Here is a 17187-nt window from a genome sequence, read left to right on the forward strand (position 1 = left end):
AAAATGTTGGACCTGTCTCCCATTCAACACTGCAGAGGGTATCAGATCATGCAACATCCAGCCATGTCACACCAGAATTTCCAATATCTGCTGCCTCCATGTGGGACAAAACACTAAAAGTACTACCATTTTACTGAAATACAATGGTATTTCTTTCATTCACTAATAACTCAATATATATTGGGCTTAAAATTTACACTATCCCATTTGAAATATCTCTTTACTCTGCAGTAGAAATAAGAGGTTAAGAAAGAAAATGAGTACATGGGAAAATTTTAGGGTAAAAAATGAGATGGGATGGCTCCTTCACATTAACTTTTAATCTTACTCAAGTTTCAAGGCATTGAAGATTAAGTAATCAATCCTTGGACTTCACTTCCCCATCCAGCCACATGCCTCTCTTTCTCTTCGTTTCTGTCTCTGGTTTCCTTTTCTCTCTCTCACGATGAGATCTCATTTTCTATATATATATGCACAAATATGCCTATACCTACATAAGCAAACTTCAAGGAAGACATAATGAAGATGAAAACATTAAAGGGGTATCTTTGGGTGGTATGTTGTGGAACAATGATTTTCCCTGCTCCCCACTGGACATCTACTGTGACATACAGAGTGGAATGAACCTCAGGCCCAGTGTATCAAGATAAAAGTGCCTGAAAACCCAACTGTCTGTACAGACAGGCGCAGGATTCACCAAACTCACAAAAGTGATACAAGCCTGCTCAAAACAACTAGTAGCTTACTATGTACTAAGAATGAAATGTTCAGGGTAGAAATAACTGAAATAAACAAGGAAAACAATTTACATTCAAGTTCCCATTACTTACTCGTCCACTCCTCCCAGCTCCCTCCCAACTCCATGCAAACGCAGCAGTCACTTCTGAGACTATTGGAGGTGATTCCACACTGGGAGGAGAAAGCCCACACCATTTCCTGCTACTCAGGGGAGAGGCGGAACATGAACGTGGTCGACAGTGTAGGCACTGGGATGGAGAATGCAGACGCTGAGCTTCACTGGGACTGGCTTCCCTTACAAACAGCTCTTCATTCACTATACAAAGACTGGAGGAAAAATGCACATGTGGACAATTTATGGATGGACCACCTGCACCCCAATCCTGACTGCTCCACACTAACACTCAGCAACTAGATCCCTTCCATACCCTCCTGTGTCTGTCCCCAGGCTCCTTAACTGGTTCCGCTGCGCCTCGCCCAGAGCTCACCTTCAGAGAGATTGTCTACCAGCTTCACTCAATGGACAGTCTGTTCCCCAACCCAGGGACAACTTCACATTTACCCTGAACAGTAACTCAGTACATTACAGTACAGGAGTGTACAGTCTGATCCCCCTTTTTCAGAAGAAGACAGAGTCACAGACAGATCATGTGACTTGACCAAGGTCACACAGAGAGTGAGCACTGGGTCAAGGAGAGAACCCATGTGCTGATTCCAGAGCCCATGCTCTTCCTAACCACTAGGCTAGACTGGTCCTTGGATCTCCCTGCTGGCTTTCCACAATACTGAGTCAGCCTAAGATCTGCATCCACATGCCCAGGGCCCTGAGCCCAGGCTGGATGGGCCATCCCACCCACAACATGGCTCTCACCTGGAAGAGCTGGTGGGAGTAGTGGTGAAGGTCCGGGTGAAGGCACAGACACAGCCCTGAGAAATGCCTTCCACTTCAACAACAAACAACAAACAATAAGCAAGAGTACCCCCTAAGAACCCCACGTGTTTACAGGCTCCCACGTCATTCCCCAGTCAGGGTCTGACTTGACACTCATGCTGAGGGGATAGCTGTTCACATGGGGAGTTGCATGTCAGGAATGGGGAGGGCAACTGTAGGAGATGTCTGCTCCCAGTGACATGTCCCCATGACAACCACTTCACAAGTTCATGGGATGCATTTTTCTCAGGTGCTGAAGAGATGGATATTATGAGGAAACTGTGAGGTTAAGTAGTAGCCCAGGTTCTCAGTGTAAGGATCTGGTATGGGAGCCACCAAACTCCACAGCCTGTGTCCCTAGTGCCCAGGGTGGGCAGGGCAGACATGGACGCAGTTCAGACCTGGGTTGTCTGTGGGAAGACTGAGGGCTGGGGAGGGGAGGGCAGGGGAGGGAATCTGGAAGGAAGAGTTCTGGTGGGAGGGAGCCTGACCAGGCGAGAGAGCAGTGTGGCATCTGGGGGGAGCGGGCTACACACACTCACCTTCCTTGAACACCCCACTGACAGAGAAGCAGAACATCGTTTCCTGATAAGGAAGAGACCAGGTACTCAGTCACCCCTCATCCTCTTTCCCACCTGCGCCTTTCTGCCCCTCACCACCAAGCGAGAAGCAGGTGCTCACCGTGTGGAAACACATGTCCACCTCAAAGGAGCTGAAGTCATGCTGAGTTTTGGGTAATGCACAGAGGGCACGCACAATGTCATGTTTTGTGTGTTTCAGCATCTGGACACGCAGTTCTGTGGGCGAGGGGAAGAAGGGAAAGTCAGGGCAGCCACACCATGGACCCTGTGATTGACCCCCTTACTGCCCTTCCCATTCAGCTTTTCCACCACACACTCACTGGGGTCCTTGAGCTTCTCTGTATTCCTGTTGTCCTTGAAGTACAGGTGCACACTGCTTCTAGGAGACACAGAGGAAACTTGAGTGGTGGTCGGCCAGCATAGGTACCAGCAGGAGCTGGCCTGCATCTGCTGGGGAACCACATGGCCTGGGGGAGGAGTCTAGGCTGTGATACTCACAAGCCTGAGTCCTTGGGGTGGAATGGAATGGTCAGGAAGAAGCAGGCCTCCTCATGATAAAAATCCAGCAGTCCCTGGCGATTTCCATAGTCATGAATCAAGTAATATCTGAGGGAAGCAGTGAGTAAAGTCTGTCTCTCTGGTCTGGAGTTTGGGTGGCTTCCCTTGTTCTGGCCCTCCCCTTGTTCAGATTCCCAGGGATACTTACTGCTGCAGGAATTGCAGGATTTGACTGTTCACCTGATCAGATTCAAAGAACTTCCCTGGAATTAAAACAGTCCTCAGGACAAGGGCTGACACACCCTCATGTACCACCTAGGACCCTGCTGGATCCAATGTGCTCACCTTGCACATTGATAAGAACTTGGGAGCTTCAATAGCACACTTATAACCTGAAAGTGTCTCCTGGCCATCCTGGAGGAGGGAAGAAGTCAGCAGTGCAGTCCAGGATGTGGTACTGGATGATCAGCTAAAAGGATGGGCCCAGGATGAGGGGGGGGGGGGTCTGAAATCAGAGGAGAAAGTGTCCTGGAAATGCCAGTGGCAGGACTAGATTTTCAATTATCTTCATGGTTTCCCAAAGCCTGTGGAGTACATGGCTGAAGAAGATCCAGATCTTTTTCAGAGTCTCACCAAGAACGGTACACCTCCCTCCCACAGGACATTTAAGGGTCAAGTTCAGAAATGGAATGTGGACAGTTCCTAACATGTTTCAGAGTAGTTTGAGGGCACTGTCGATGCTATTTAGTGGAATCTGTGATCAAGGAATGCCCTTACCAAGCTTAGTAACCTAGGGAACAATTCCAGGATGGTTTGCCAAAATCAAGACAAAAGAGAAAAGTCAGTGAAACTGTGGAGATGACCCTCCTCATTGGAGCAAGTCACTTACAGCAATCACAGCCCTGTGTGCGCCCCCCTCCCAGAACTCAGTATCCTAGCATTCCAGGGCCCTGGTCACCACTCCATAGACTGACCTAGAGGGAAACTGTTCCCTCCACTCCTTCCTACCAGTCCCTCTTCCATCTCCTTTCCCCTGGGTAGCTCCCAGCCAGACTGTCCTGATTCCCTTCCTCAGTGCCACAAGGACCAACACCTCAAATTCAGTCTGCCAGGCCTGCCTCCCCTCCCTTCCTTCCTTCCTCAGGGGCTCACTGAAGGCTATGGAGAGAAGAGGGAATGGGGGGAGAGCCCAGTGCTTTCCTACATCACAGGTTGTCCGGCACTCTGTCAAGTAAGGACAAACCTCAGGGATGACCAGGTGTTATGTCAGGGAGGTGACCAAGGTGGGGCTCAAGAGGTAGGGAGAGGGAGAGTGGAGGGAGGAGGGGAGAGATGAGAGAGATATAGGGGTGTAGAGACAAGGCAGAGGGTGACCTTATGTTGGTTGACTTATCAGGGAAGTTGGTGCATACGGCATTTTTGTCTGCACACATCCCTTCTGGTTCCAGCTGCTGACCCTTGTCCATCTGCCCTTCAGCCTTCACCTGGAATTATGGGTAAAACCCACATCTAACAGATATGTCTGCATCCACACCCTTCCTTTCCCTACAAATCCACTTCCCCTTATCTGTTACCACCCCATGAGCCCTCCTACCTTCCTTTCAAGGGAGGATCTGGGTGCCCCACCTCACCTCAGTGTTGGAGATGTTCAAGTTCTGGGTGTTGGAAGCATTCCCCATAATGGTGGACAGGCCATTCAGCAGGTAGGGTTTATTGTTGCTCAGGTCCAAGGACGAAAACTATGATGAGGAAAGAGAGTGAGGACCCCAAAGGGAATACCTGAGACATATTTGCCTGTTCTACCTAATCTCTCCCTCCCTCACCATTGGTCCCAACATTGGGCCTTGGTCCTCACCAAGGGCCTGATTCCTGGATGGATGTGTATGGAAGCAGCCATGCCATTTCTACAGTTTTGTGTCATTCCAATATCACAGGTCATCAAATCTCCAGGAAGCCAGGATGAGGGATACAGAGACTGAGAAGGTCCCAGCTGGAACACCTCCAGCACCAACCCCTCCCCATGATACCATCTCTGAGGGCTCTACCCAGACAAACCCTCTACCCTCACCTGCCCTACAGTTACTGCTGTAGCCATTCCAGGGCCAAAGCAGAGTCTCTGGATGTCAAGAGATTGCTGGCAGGCATCCTATGGTTTGTTCATGGTCAGCTGCAGGGTTAGGGATGGGGTTCAGTGGTTCTGAGTCTGAGGGTGAGTGGGGGGGAGCAGTGGGTCTGGCTGTGACTGCACAGTTTATGCTGAGTCTGCATTACCTTTATCTGCTCCACCTTTTCAGACGTCAGCGCCTTCTGCACAGACTGGGGTGACTCACAGGGTTCAACCAAGATAAATATCTGTAGAGAACACAAGAGGGGCTGGGTAAGCTCCAGGAAATCTGTGCATGGGATCAAGCAAGACCATGCCCCTCCCCTGCCCTCTTGTCCCTAGTCAGGCCTGATCACGCCCTTGACGCACACCTTTTCATTAACCTCATTGAAAATCTTGCCATTGACATTCTTCAATGCACAGGCAATGTCAGCATTCTCTACAAAGAACTGGGCCTGCATTTTCTCATAGTGAAACTGTAGGGAGAGTGACAGGAGAAGCAGAACATGAGACCAGTGCCATTTCCCTTCTGGGCCTGCAATCTACCCCATTTCGTCTCATCATCTCCATGTCCTGTCTTACTTCGAATGCAGTGAAGGGGACACTGCTTTGCTTCTGAATAAAATTCAGCAGCCACTTCTCATCATATTTTATACCAAAGGGAATCTAGGAGCAAAAAAACAAATGGGAAAGAGAATGGATACAAAGAAATCTACGGTTAACATAAGACCCAACTGTGTCTTGATTTAGGACCTTTTCTTTAGGCTTTAAATTATTTTTAAAGATAGGACAGTATCTATTATCTTAACTTTTTTTTTTTTTTTACCAGACATGGATTTTCTATATAACTTTCTTTTCATTCAAACACTCTTCCTGAACAGTCGACTTAATATGTTTCACATGTACTTCCTTTTATAAATTTCCAAGAGATCCATAGGAGGTAGACTTGGCCTGTCACTCTGACACGGACCCCAGAGACTCAACCTCTTCCCACACTCAGCTTGAGCCAAACACGTGATCTGGTATGAAGTGCTCCACCTCCCTGGTGGTAGGTTTCCTCCTTTGCTTTTAGTCAACCTCTCCCATACTCCTCCTTGCAGGCAATCAGTTTCCTTTCTATTGCTTCTCTGAACTCACCCTTAGATGATCTAGGAAGATAGCTCCTAGTAAGAACAAGACTGATTACCAACACCACTGCCCCAGAAAAGTTCCCAGCATCTCTACACAAATCTGACATGACTCTGTCTATCATCTTCTACATATTAGGTCCATTTAGCCAAGATACTCACTATGATCTTGAACCAGCTCCCCAAGGTCTCATCCTGTCTGTTTCTCCCCATTCTTTTTTCTGGAGGCTTTTGTTTTGTCTCCATATAAATATGCATTTGGTCTTGTTTCTGAAAACTACTTCTCTGATGATGGGATGGAAGTTCACAGGAAGCACTGTGGGGAAGTGGAGAGAAGAAAGTGGTCCATATAGGCTTGGAAAGTCTTCTCTACATTTTCCCACATGATATCAGAGCTACAATGATGATTGCTCAAGCATTAATCTCATCCCGTCATTCCTCAGTCTTCCAGGTTGGATAGAAAAATGGCAGGTTTAACTACAAGGTTTTGTCGTTCACTGGTTGGTACATGTCAGCCTTGGTGACCAGTCACTTACTATCTTGCTTGGCTGTCCATACAAGCATCACTTTCTTCTGAATCTCTATCTTGTTGCTGCTGGGAAATGACCTGTTCAGACCAATAGATGTATTGCCTTTGGTAAACACCCCAGCTTGGTGCTCTTCTTTGTAAAGGGTTCACTTTATCGGTCTGCTCTAAAATTGACAACAACATATCAGTGGTCCCAGTACCAGAAGAAGTCCTCAGTAAACATCATGGCTAAAGAAAAATTATCACTGACTTTATGATAAACAGCAATGCATCTCATGCTAAAAAAAAAAAAAAAATCTGGACGACTTCACTCTGGCTCCACTTTTCAGGAAATGAGAGGTAGGGAGCAGTCACAGCCAAGAAGAAAACAGGCATTGAGGAAAGGGTCTGGATCTAGAGTGTAGTCTGTAATGTTAGACTTCGCTCTACTTGGTTCAGGCTAAGTGACCTGGGACAAGTGGCATTTCATCCCCAAGTCTCAGTGCTCTGCTCTGCTCTGGGAGGACATTAAAACATACCCTTAAATCTACCGTGGTGTGATGATTCAAAGGTCAGAGGTGATCTGCCGCCCTGAAGGAAGAATTAGAGAAATGAATGATAAGTCTGATGAAAAGATCCAGAATGGAGTCTGGAGAGATATAATATGGAGAATATCAAAAGAGAGGTGTAGAGAATTACAGGTGATGCAAGGAGTATACCTAACACACAGTTAATGTGAGTGCCAGAGAGGAGGAGAGGAAGAGAGTGGAGAAATGGTAGCTGATGAGAATTTGGTTGAAAAGTTTCCAGAAGTAGCAAGATATCAACAGAAGATAATAATATTAATCGGATTAAAAGTATTTTTTAAGGAAAAATATTTTTAAAAGAAACTACGTTCATGTCATCATCATGCAACAAAAACTCAGAAAATTTGTGGTCAAAAGATTCAAACTAAAAGAAAATTTATATGTTGTTCTTCAGGCAGAAGAAATAACTTCCCAGGTGGAGTCACATAGATACAGGAAAGAAAGCCTAATGCCATTTGTGAATGTGTGAGCAACTTTAAATGAGTACTGACTATATAACACAATGATACTAATTTCTTCTGGGAATTTAAATGTAGGGAGAATGAAAACGTGTGACAATATGTTTGGAGGGAGTATACAGAATCAAAGGGTCTCAAGGTCCCATACTTCTCCCAGCAGTTTTAGAGAACTAATTAGCTAATATTAGACTATGAAATGGCAAAAATATCCGTTGTAATCTGAAGGGTAACTACTACAAGAATGGCAAAAGAATGTTTAACAATCTAGCCACATGCGGTAACAATTTTCATAGTGATAAAATATTAATCATTTCAAAGGAATTTAGAAGAGGAATATGCATATGTATATATACATTAATACAACATATGTAAACCAAATTACATCTTTTTTTACATTAAAAGATTCAAACTAAATATTACTAAAAAAAAAAAAAGGCAAAACAACAATCAAACAAAAGGCTGTTATCAGATGAGAGAAGAAACCTTCCATCAAATACTCTTGAAAAAAGACACATGCAAAATTTAATCATCTAGAAAATTTGAAAATAAAAAATGGCAAAATGTATACCTTCTCCACATGAACCTACAGAAAGCTGGTATAACCATATTATACCAAAAGAAAATGTAGACTTTAAGAAAAAGAAAACATTACAAGAGAAAGAGAGAAATTTTCTTATGCTAACAGAGGCAATGCTGTAAGAAGATATTAACACAAAATTCTAAATGCATGCCTTAAATCAAAGCCAAAATATTGAAAACTAGTACTGACAGAAATAGAGAATGGACAAAACAAAAGTCACAGTGGGAAACTTTAACACAGCTCATCTAGTGATGGATGAAGTGGCAAATTAAGGGAAAAAAACAAAATTAAGCTAGAGAGTTAAGATTTTTAAATATGACAAATATATTAACAAATTAATTTAATTGATATAGACCCACCCACATACATAGGAACTCTGATGGAACGTTGCAGAATCAATCATATGCTGGAAAATAAAGCAAGCTTCAAGAAGTGTCTATGGACTAATACAATTTACCCTGGCTAGTTAATAGAAGATTCTATTAGAAGATTCTATTCTTCTAATAGAAGTAGTAATGGTGGATTTTCTTACTCTTCCACCTCTATTATTAATCCAAAGAATGGTAGTTTCTACGAACCCCACCCCTCACCTAGGTTACCATCCCCCCCCCCCTCCAAGCCCTAAGCTACATGACTCAGGCTTTTTCCTTAAACAGGGGAAAAATACCCATATGTTGGGATATTTTCCATGTGGAATGAAGATGGGTGTCCGAGCCCATGTGACCCATTTCCTCAGAGTGGAAATTAATCAGCCTTGGCCCTCTCCCTGCTTTCGCTATAGGAGGGTCAGCTGGTTGGGGCCCTGTGGGTTGGAATGGGGTAGGGAACCCAGAAATCCTCCTGCTTTGTGAGGATCTGAAGAGAAGGTCTCATGCAGACCAACTCACCCATGGGATGGCCTGAAAGCAGAGATCTGTCACCATTGTCCTCACAGGCTGCTCTAGAAGGGACTGTGTGGGTCTGGAGCCGGAGGTTTGGAGAATATCAAGGAACGCTGGCAAGCAAGGAGACAGCAGGCTCCAAACTCTCAGGGTCATGAAAGATGGAGTCCTTACAGGAAGTCTCTTCCCCAAGGGCATAAAGGAGGAGAGCCCTGGGAGTCAGAGGAGACTTAACTTCCTGTAATTACTGCCCTCTGAGTTTGCTACTAGCCTAACATCAGGGAACTCTTTCCAACAGTACCACCCCTTCAGAGGAGGCCAGCTAGAATCAGGAGGCTTAGGGGATCTTTTTTTTTTTTTTTTTTGGTTTAGGGGATCTTGATACTTGTAGCTACAAACACAGAGAACTCTCTATGCCAGATTCTGCATCAGCTACATTACATTGTGTTCCTTCATTCTGTAGACCCAGAGAACTGGGAGGGCCAGCAGTAGGAAATGCTCTGTCCTTGCTACATTGCATCTGTTCTTCCCTGTATTCCTCACAAGGGGAGTCTGATACCAAAATCATCAACTTTCCAAGGTTGCTGAGGCTTACTGAGGTGCTATACTTGTCTAGGGTCATTCAGATGCTACTGGGAGAAACAGGCCAGAATTGAGCTCTATGGAATGTAAGATGACTTCTTGAAGCATAGCTTTACTAAATACTTGGTGCAATATAGGGGGTTCTCTGAAGTTTATGCAAAGTACCTGAGCATTCTAAAAATAATCAAATGGCTAAAATTAAATCTAACACATTCCAGAGGATCATATGAAAACAACAGTAACAACAAACAAACAAAAAAACCTTGAAAGTATAAAGAAAATACCAAACAGAGTTTGATGGGTCACTGTAATGACAGTAGGGGAAAAAAAGCTAAACCATATCCTTTTCTTTAAAAATATATAATCAATGTAGGCAAATATCCCCTAATGCAGTCGTCCCCAACCCTTGGGCCACAGAAAGATACCAGTCCCAGGCCTGCTAAGAACAGGACCTCACAGTAGGAGGTGAGCAGAGGACTGGCAAGCAAGCAAGAAAAGATTCATCTGCACCTCTCCACCACTAGGTTTACTGTCTGAACCATCCCACCCTCCCTTAGAGCCGGAACTGTAGCTCTGAAAGCTTCAAATCAGATGGGTTTCTAAAGAGAGAAGGAGGGAGAAGCCTGGGCTCCAGTTCATGAACCAGAACTTTCTGGAAATTGTAATATCTTCTGGAATTTTCCAATATTTTCCCTTCCCAGATCTCTATGCCCTGAAAGAAGAATTCTAGGGCCGAGAGAGGTGAAGAAACCCTCACAAGAGGGTGTGAACATCTGAGGTGAGGGAAATGTAAGGCAGAAATGCATACGAATACATAGATACACTGTCAAGTGAAAAGATGAAAATTTTGACTTTTTATGAAACATTATCATATGAATATTTTTCTAACACATAAATATATGAACTTTTCTGTCAATTAGTTATTATTTTCAGTGTTCCTCTTGACAAATTAGCCTAGTCATAAAATTCGAAACATTAAAAATATATTCTTAGAAACTCACATGATTCTGTACCTTACACCTACATGATCCCTTCACCATGACTCACAGATACCCAAGACATCCAATGCAAAAGGATTGGTGCACATTTTCCTGAAGTGTTTCTCTTCTGGTAATGTGTGTTTTGTGTATATGTGCTTTCACAAGGTGGGGGTGGGGTGGGGTGGGGGTGTGATAAGTCATTCAGTTCATATTAATGTAATCTAAGTTACTTTTCATTCCAATCCCAAAGAAAGGCAATGCCAAAGAATGCTCAAACTACTGCACAATTGCACTCATCTCACACGCTAGTAAAGTGATGCTTAAAATTCTTCAAGCCAGGGTTCAGCAATACGTGAACTGTGAACTTCCAGATGTTCAAGCTGGTTTTAGAAAAGGCAGAGGAACCAGAGATCAAATTGCCAACATCCACTGGATCACCCAAAAAGCAAGAGAGTTCCAGAAAAACATCTATTTCTGCTTTATTGACTATGCCAAAGCCTTTGACTGTGTGGATCATAACAAACTGTGGAAAATTGTCAAAGAGATAGGAATACCAGACCACCCGACCTTCCTCTTGAGAAACCTGTATGCAGGTCAGGAAGCAACAGTTAGAACTGGACATGGAACAACAGACTGGTTCCGAATAGGAAAAGGAGTATGTCAAGGCTGTATATTTTCACCCTGCTTATTTAACTTATATGCAGAATACATCATAAGAAACACTGGGCTGGAGGAAGCACAAGCTGGAATCAAGATTGCCGGGAGAAACATCAATAACCTCAGATATGCAGATGACACCACCCTTATGGCAGAAAGTGAAGAAGAACTAAAGAGCCTCTTGATGAAAGTGAAAGAGGAGAGTGAAAAATTTGGCTTAAAGCTCAACATTCAGAAAACTAAGATCATGGCATCCAGTCTCTTCACTTCAAGCCAAATAGATGGGGAAACAGTGGCTGACTTTATTTTTCTGGGCTCCAAAATCACTGCAGATGGTGATTGCAGCCATGAAATTAAAAGACGCTTACTCCTTGGAAGGAAAGTTATGACCAACCTAGAGAGCATATTAAAAAGCAGAGACATTACTTTGTCAACAAAGGTCCATCTAGTCAAGGCTGTGGTTTTTCAGTGGTAATGTATAGATGTGAGAGTTGGACTATAAAGAAAGCTGAACGCTGAAGAATTGATGCTTTTGAACTGTGGTGTTGGAGAAGACTCTTGAGAGTCCCTTGGACTGCAAGGAGATCCGCCCAGTCCATCCTAAAGGAGATCTGTCCCGGGTGTTCATTGGAAGGACTGATGTTGAGGCTGAAACTCCAATACATTGGCCACCTGATGCGAAGAGCTGACTCATTTGAAAAGACCCTGATGCTGGGAAAGCTTGAGGGCAGGAGGAGAAGGGGACGATAGAGGATGAGATGGTTGGATGGCATCACCGACTCAATAGACATGCGTTTTAGTGATCACATCATCGTGATTATCTTGGTCGTGAATATCTTTTTTGTACAGTTCTTCTGTGTATTCTTGCCACCTCTTCTTAATATCGTCTGCTTCTGTTAGGTCTATACCATTTCTGTCCTTTATTGTGCACATCTTTGCATGAAATGTTCCCTTGGTATCTCTAATTTTCTGGAAGATATCTCTAGTCTTTCCCATTCTGTTGTTTTCCTCTATTTCTTTGCATTGATCACTGAGGAAGGCTTTCTTATCTCTTCTTGCTATTCTTTGGAACTCTGCATTCAGATGCTTATATCTTTCCTTTTCTCCTTTGCTTTTCGCTTCTCTCCTTTTCACAGCTATTTGTAAGGCCTCCCCAGACAGCCATTTTGCTTTTTTGCATTTCTTTTCCATGGGGATGGTCTTGATCCCTGTCTCCTGTACAATGTCACGAGCCTCAGTTCATCAGGCACTCTATCTATCAGATCTAGGCCCTTAAATCTATTTCTCACTTCCACTGTATAATCATAAGGGATTTGATTTAGGTCATACCTGAATGGTCTAGTGGTTTTCCCTACTTTCTTTAAGTCTGAATTTGGCAATAAGGAGTTCATGATCTGAGCCACAGTCAGCTCCTGGTCTTGTTTTTGTTGACTGTATAGAGCTTCTCCTATACATATATTTGGCTGCAAAGAATATAGTCTATCTGATTTTGGTGTTGACCATCTGGTGATGTCCATGTGTAGAGTCTTCTCTGGTATTGTTGGAAGAGGGTGTTTGCTATGCCCAGTGCGTTCTCTTGGCAGAACTCTATCAGCCTTTGCCCTGCTTCATTCCGTATTCCGAGGCCAAATTTGCCTGTTACTCCAGGTGTTTCTTGACTTCCTACTTTTGCATTCCAGTCCCCTATAATGAAAAGGACATCTTTTTTGGGTGTTAGTTCTAAAAGGTCTTGTAGGTCTTCATAGAACCGTTCAAATTCAGCTTCTTCAGCATTACTGGTTGGGGCATAGACTTGGATTACTGTGATATTGAATGGTTTACCTTGGAAAAGAACAGAGATCATTCTGTTGTTTTTGAGATTGCATCCAAGTACTGCATTTTGAACTCTTTTGTTGACCATGATGGCTACTCCATTTCTTCTAAGGGATTCCTGCCTGCAGTGGTAGATATAATGGTCATCTGAGTTAAATTCACCCTTTCCAGTCCATTTTAGTTCGCTGATTCCTAGAATGTCAAAGTTCACTTTTGCCACCTCTTGTTTGACCACTTCCAATTTGCCTTGATTCATGGACCTAGCATTCCAGGTTCCTATGCAATATGGCTCTTTACAGCATCGGACCTTGCTTCTATCACCAGTCACATCCACAGCTGGGTATTCTTTTTGCTTTGGCTCCATCCCTTCATTCTTTCTGGAGTTATTTCTCCACTGATCTCCAGTAGCATATTGGGCACTTACCGATCTGGGGAGTTCCTCTTTCAGTATCCTATCATTTTGCCTTTTCATACTGTTCATGGGGTTCTCAAGGCAAGAATACTGAAGTGGTTTGCCATTCCCTTCTCCAGTGGACCACATTCTGTCAGATCTCTCCACCATGACCTGCCCATCTTGGGTTGCCCCACGGGCATGGCTTAGTTTCATTGCATTAGACAAGGCTGTGGTCCATGTGATTATATTGACTAGCTTGCTGTGATTATGGTTTCAGTGTGTCTGCCCTCTGATGCCTCTCGCAACACCTACCATCTTACTTGGGTTTCTCTTACCTTGGATGAGGGTTATCTCCTCACCACTGCCCCTCCTGGCCTTGAACGTGGAGTAGCTCCTCTCAGCTTTCCTGCGCCTGCACAGCCACCACTCCTTGGACGTGGGGAAACAGTGGCTGACTTTATTTTTCTGGGCTCCAAAATCACTGCAGATGGTGATTGCAGCCATGAAATTAAAAGACGCTTACTCCTTGGAAGGAAAGTTATGACCAACCTAGACAGCATATTAAAAAGCAGAGATATTACTTTGTCAACAAAGGTCTGTCTAGTCAAGGCTATGGTTTTTCCAGTGGTCCTGTATGGATGTGACATTTGGACTATAAAGAAAGCTGAACGCTGAAGAATTGATGCTTTTGAACTGTGGTGTTGGAGAAGACTCTTGAGAGTCCCTTGGACTGCAAGGAGATCCAACCAGTTCATCCTAAAGAAGATCAGTCCTGGGTGTTCATTGGGAGGACTGATGTTGAGGCTGAAGCTCCAATATATTGGCCACCTGATGCGAAGAGCTGACTCATTTGAAAAGACCCTGATGCTGGGAAAGATCGAGGGCAGGAGGAGAAGGGGACAACAGAGAATGAGATAGTTGGATGGCATCACCGACTCGATGGACATGGGTTTGGGTGGGCTCTGGGAGTTGGTAATGGACAGGGAGGCCTGGCGTGCTGCACTTCATGGCATTGCAAGGAGTCAGACATGACTGAGTGACTGAACTGAACTGAATTGAAGGTACAAAAAATAAATTAAAATAAAATTTTCATTTATATAAATATTTGTATGCAAATTCATTGTTTTGTTTATTATGATATCTTCAGATTTTCATTTCCTCAATTAATGGTTTGGTATCTTTCCAGATCTTGATTAAAGAGCACTTGCTTTTTAGCTGAGTTGAATTATTTGCAGTCATCTTTTGTCCTTTTCTCTGCTGATTAACAGAAATCCTATTTGTTCTTTCATGTAAGCACAAAATCTGCAATATCCTTTGAAATGTTGTCTTCCATCTTTTCAATTTTTAAATTATTTTCTCCTGTGCCAGCAAAGAAATTGCTGTAATTTTCATGGATTTTCTAAATTTAAATATAGCACAGCTATGACTGAAAAAATAAGTAATACCTAGAGTTGCATCAAATACAGGTCCACTGGGAATTCTAGATTCAAACCTTGAAGGCCTCAGAGTAAAATGGAAAAGAGCTTTAGATCATATAATATTTGAATACGTGTTTGCTTATAGGAGATGCCATGTAAAGTGCTTCTGGCCTAAAATAATTCTATAAATGATCATTTCCTTCCCTCCGTAGAAGTTAATTTCCTCTGCTTCTACCTGAGCCCCGCACAAATCCCTCAGGACACTTCAGTCCCTGGGGCCTTGTATCGAGGGAGTGGATTTCATCTCCATCATCTTCAAGACCAAGACGTGGGGGAGAGGGTTGTTTGGGTACCCTATCAGCGTATCATTGACACCAGGACAACCAAAACTAGATATGTGACACAAGAAAAGCTTTGAACTCTGTTACAAACTTTATTAGAGCTATTGAAGAGAAGTTAGGAAAAAAGGCTGAAACTCTTCCAAATGACAAAGTCACATATAAAGGAAATTGAACTATTGGCATATATTATTTACAATATATTTTAGACCGGATGTTTTATATTATATAATATAAATAAATCTTATTAGTAAAAGTGGGTCATTCAGAGTTACGAAAAAAATTTGGATGAGAACCATGAATCACAAACATATAAAGATTAAACAAAACAAGATTACAAAAACAAGTCTATATGCAAGTACATATGAGTGCACATATATTACCATATGCATATATACATAAACATACATCTATATATATGAAAAACAGTATATATACACACTGTGAGCAAAAATTGGAAGAGAAGATATGTCCATGTAAAAAATATTTATATAATATTGTACACAGAGAAATATATTTGGGGAACATAAGCTAAATTATCAAGAATATTCTTCTTGTGATGAAAAAGATTAAAAATATATACAAATATTTTCTCTGACATATACACATTTTTGCATTTCATTAGTTTTGAAAAGAAATATATTCATTTTAAATCAGAAAAATAAAAAAATGTAAATTGCTCAGTCGTGTCCAATGCTTTGTGACCCCATGGACTGCAGCATGCCAGATTTCTTTGTCTTTCACCATCTCCTGGAGTTTGCTCAAACTCATGTCCATTGAGTCGGTGATGTCATCAAAACATCTCGTTCTTTGTCATCCCCTTTTCCTCCTGCATTCAGTCTTTCCCAGCATCAGGGTCTTTTCCAATGAGTCCACTTTTCCCATTGGGTGGCCAAAGTATTGGAGCTTCAGCTTCAGCATCAGTCCTTCCAATGAATATGCAAGGTTGATTTCCGTTAGCATTGACTTGTTTGATCTCCTTGTAGTCCAAGGACTCTCAAGAGTCTTCTCCAACACCACAGCTCAAAAGCATCAATTCTTCATGCTCAGTCTTCTTTACAGTCCAATTTTCACATCCATTCATGTCTACTGAGAAAACCATAGCTTTGACTAGACAGACCTTTATTGGCTAAGTAATATCTCTGCTTTTTCATATGCTCTGTAGGTTTGTCATAGCTTTTCCTGCAAGGAGCAAGTGTATTTTAATTTCATGGCTGCAGCCAATGTCTGCAGTGATTTTCCAGCCCAAGAAAATAAAGTTTGTCACTGATGGAGACCTTCCACCTTTTCCTTCTCTGTGGTGTTCACTGCTTGGCTAACTGGGTGGTTAAACACATGATCTTGCCTTCATTTCAAGAGAGTTTATTTGGGAGGAACAGAGCAATGTGTGTTCTGAAACTACTTTCAACTCAAGACCTTCGTTAAAGTCCTAGGAATAGGAGTTTGTTCCCAACTGCTGAATGTGAGGTTTGTGTAGAGATAAATTCCTTTCTCCTATACATATGTGATTTCCCTGAAGCTGCTAAATTGGGATGGTCATACAGTAGATTCATAAATGACTTCTGAGTCCAACCTATTACCAAAGTCTCTTGGCTAAGAGGTGTCCCCATTCTGATGCTGAGTCACTTTTTTAGGAAAAGGACTGGGGATTTGTATTTATACATATTGTTGTGCAATTGCCAAGTCATGTATGACTCTGCGACCTCATGGATTGCAGCATGCCAAAATTCCCTGTTCTTCACTGTCTCCTGGAGTTTGCTCAAACTCACATCCATTGAGTCAGTGGTGCCATCCAACCATCTCATCCTCTGTCGCCCCCTACTCCTCCTGCCCTCAGTCATTCCCAGCATCAGGGTCTTTTCCAATGAGTCTGCTCTTCCCATCAGGTGGCCAAAGTATTGGAGCTTCAGCTTCAGCATGAGCCCTTCCAATGAATATGCAGGGTTGATTTCCTTTAGGATGGACTGGTTGGATCTCCTTTCTGTTCAAGAGACTCTCAAGATTCTCTCCAGC

At 43.1% G+C, this 17187-nt stretch overlaps 1 protein-coding gene across 1 annotated transcript; it reads right to left on the reverse strand.

Moving 5' to 3' along the window:
* Window positions 1–302: 302 nt before the first annotated feature.
* Window positions 303–6757, reverse strand: LOC132344734 (nuclear RNA export factor 3-like). Its single transcript, XM_059884375.1, has 19 exons — window positions 6516–6757; window positions 6142–6295; window positions 5435–5518; window positions 5224–5328; window positions 5020–5100; window positions 4604–4723; window positions 4380–4487; window positions 4126–4232; window positions 3526–3565; window positions 3094–3162; window position 3051; window positions 2957–3011; window positions 2749–2856; window positions 2571–2629; window positions 2351–2466; window positions 2212–2254; window positions 1610–1682; window positions 831–1065; window positions 303–460 (listed from the first exon to the last, which is right to left on the reverse strand). The coding sequence occupies exons 1-19, from the start codon at window positions 6689–6691 to the stop codon at window positions 359–361; spliced, it is 1836 nt and encodes a 611-aa protein (XP_059740358.1). The 5' UTR covers window positions 6692–6757; the 3' UTR covers window positions 303–358.
* Window positions 6758–17187: the final 10430 nt, after the last annotated feature.

The sequence above is a fragment of the Bos taurus genome, unplaced genomic scaffold (genome assembly GCF_002263795.3).
Source record: "Bos taurus isolate L1 Dominette 01449 registration number 42190680 breed Hereford unplaced genomic scaffold, ARS-UCD2.0 Leftover_ScbfJmS_1241, whole genome shotgun sequence".
Lineage (NCBI taxonomy): Eukaryota > Metazoa > Chordata > Mammalia > Artiodactyla > Bovidae > Bos > Bos taurus.

Bases quoted from the DNA above. Each gene is read 5' to 3' on its own strand.
- LOC132344734 (XM_059884375.1), bottom strand. From the start codon at position 6,691: ATGTTGTTGTCAATTTTAGAGCAGACCGATAAAGTGAACCCTTTACAA. The intron at 3,163-3,525 runs GTAAGGGCATTC...TCCCTCCTCCAG, and splicing joins TCCCTAGGTTACTAAGCTTG to GATGGCCAGGAGACACTTTC. The intron at 2,467-2,570 runs GTGAGTGTGTGG...CCTCGCCCACAG, and splicing joins AGAGAAGCTCAAGGACCCCA to AACTGCGTGTCCAGATGCTG.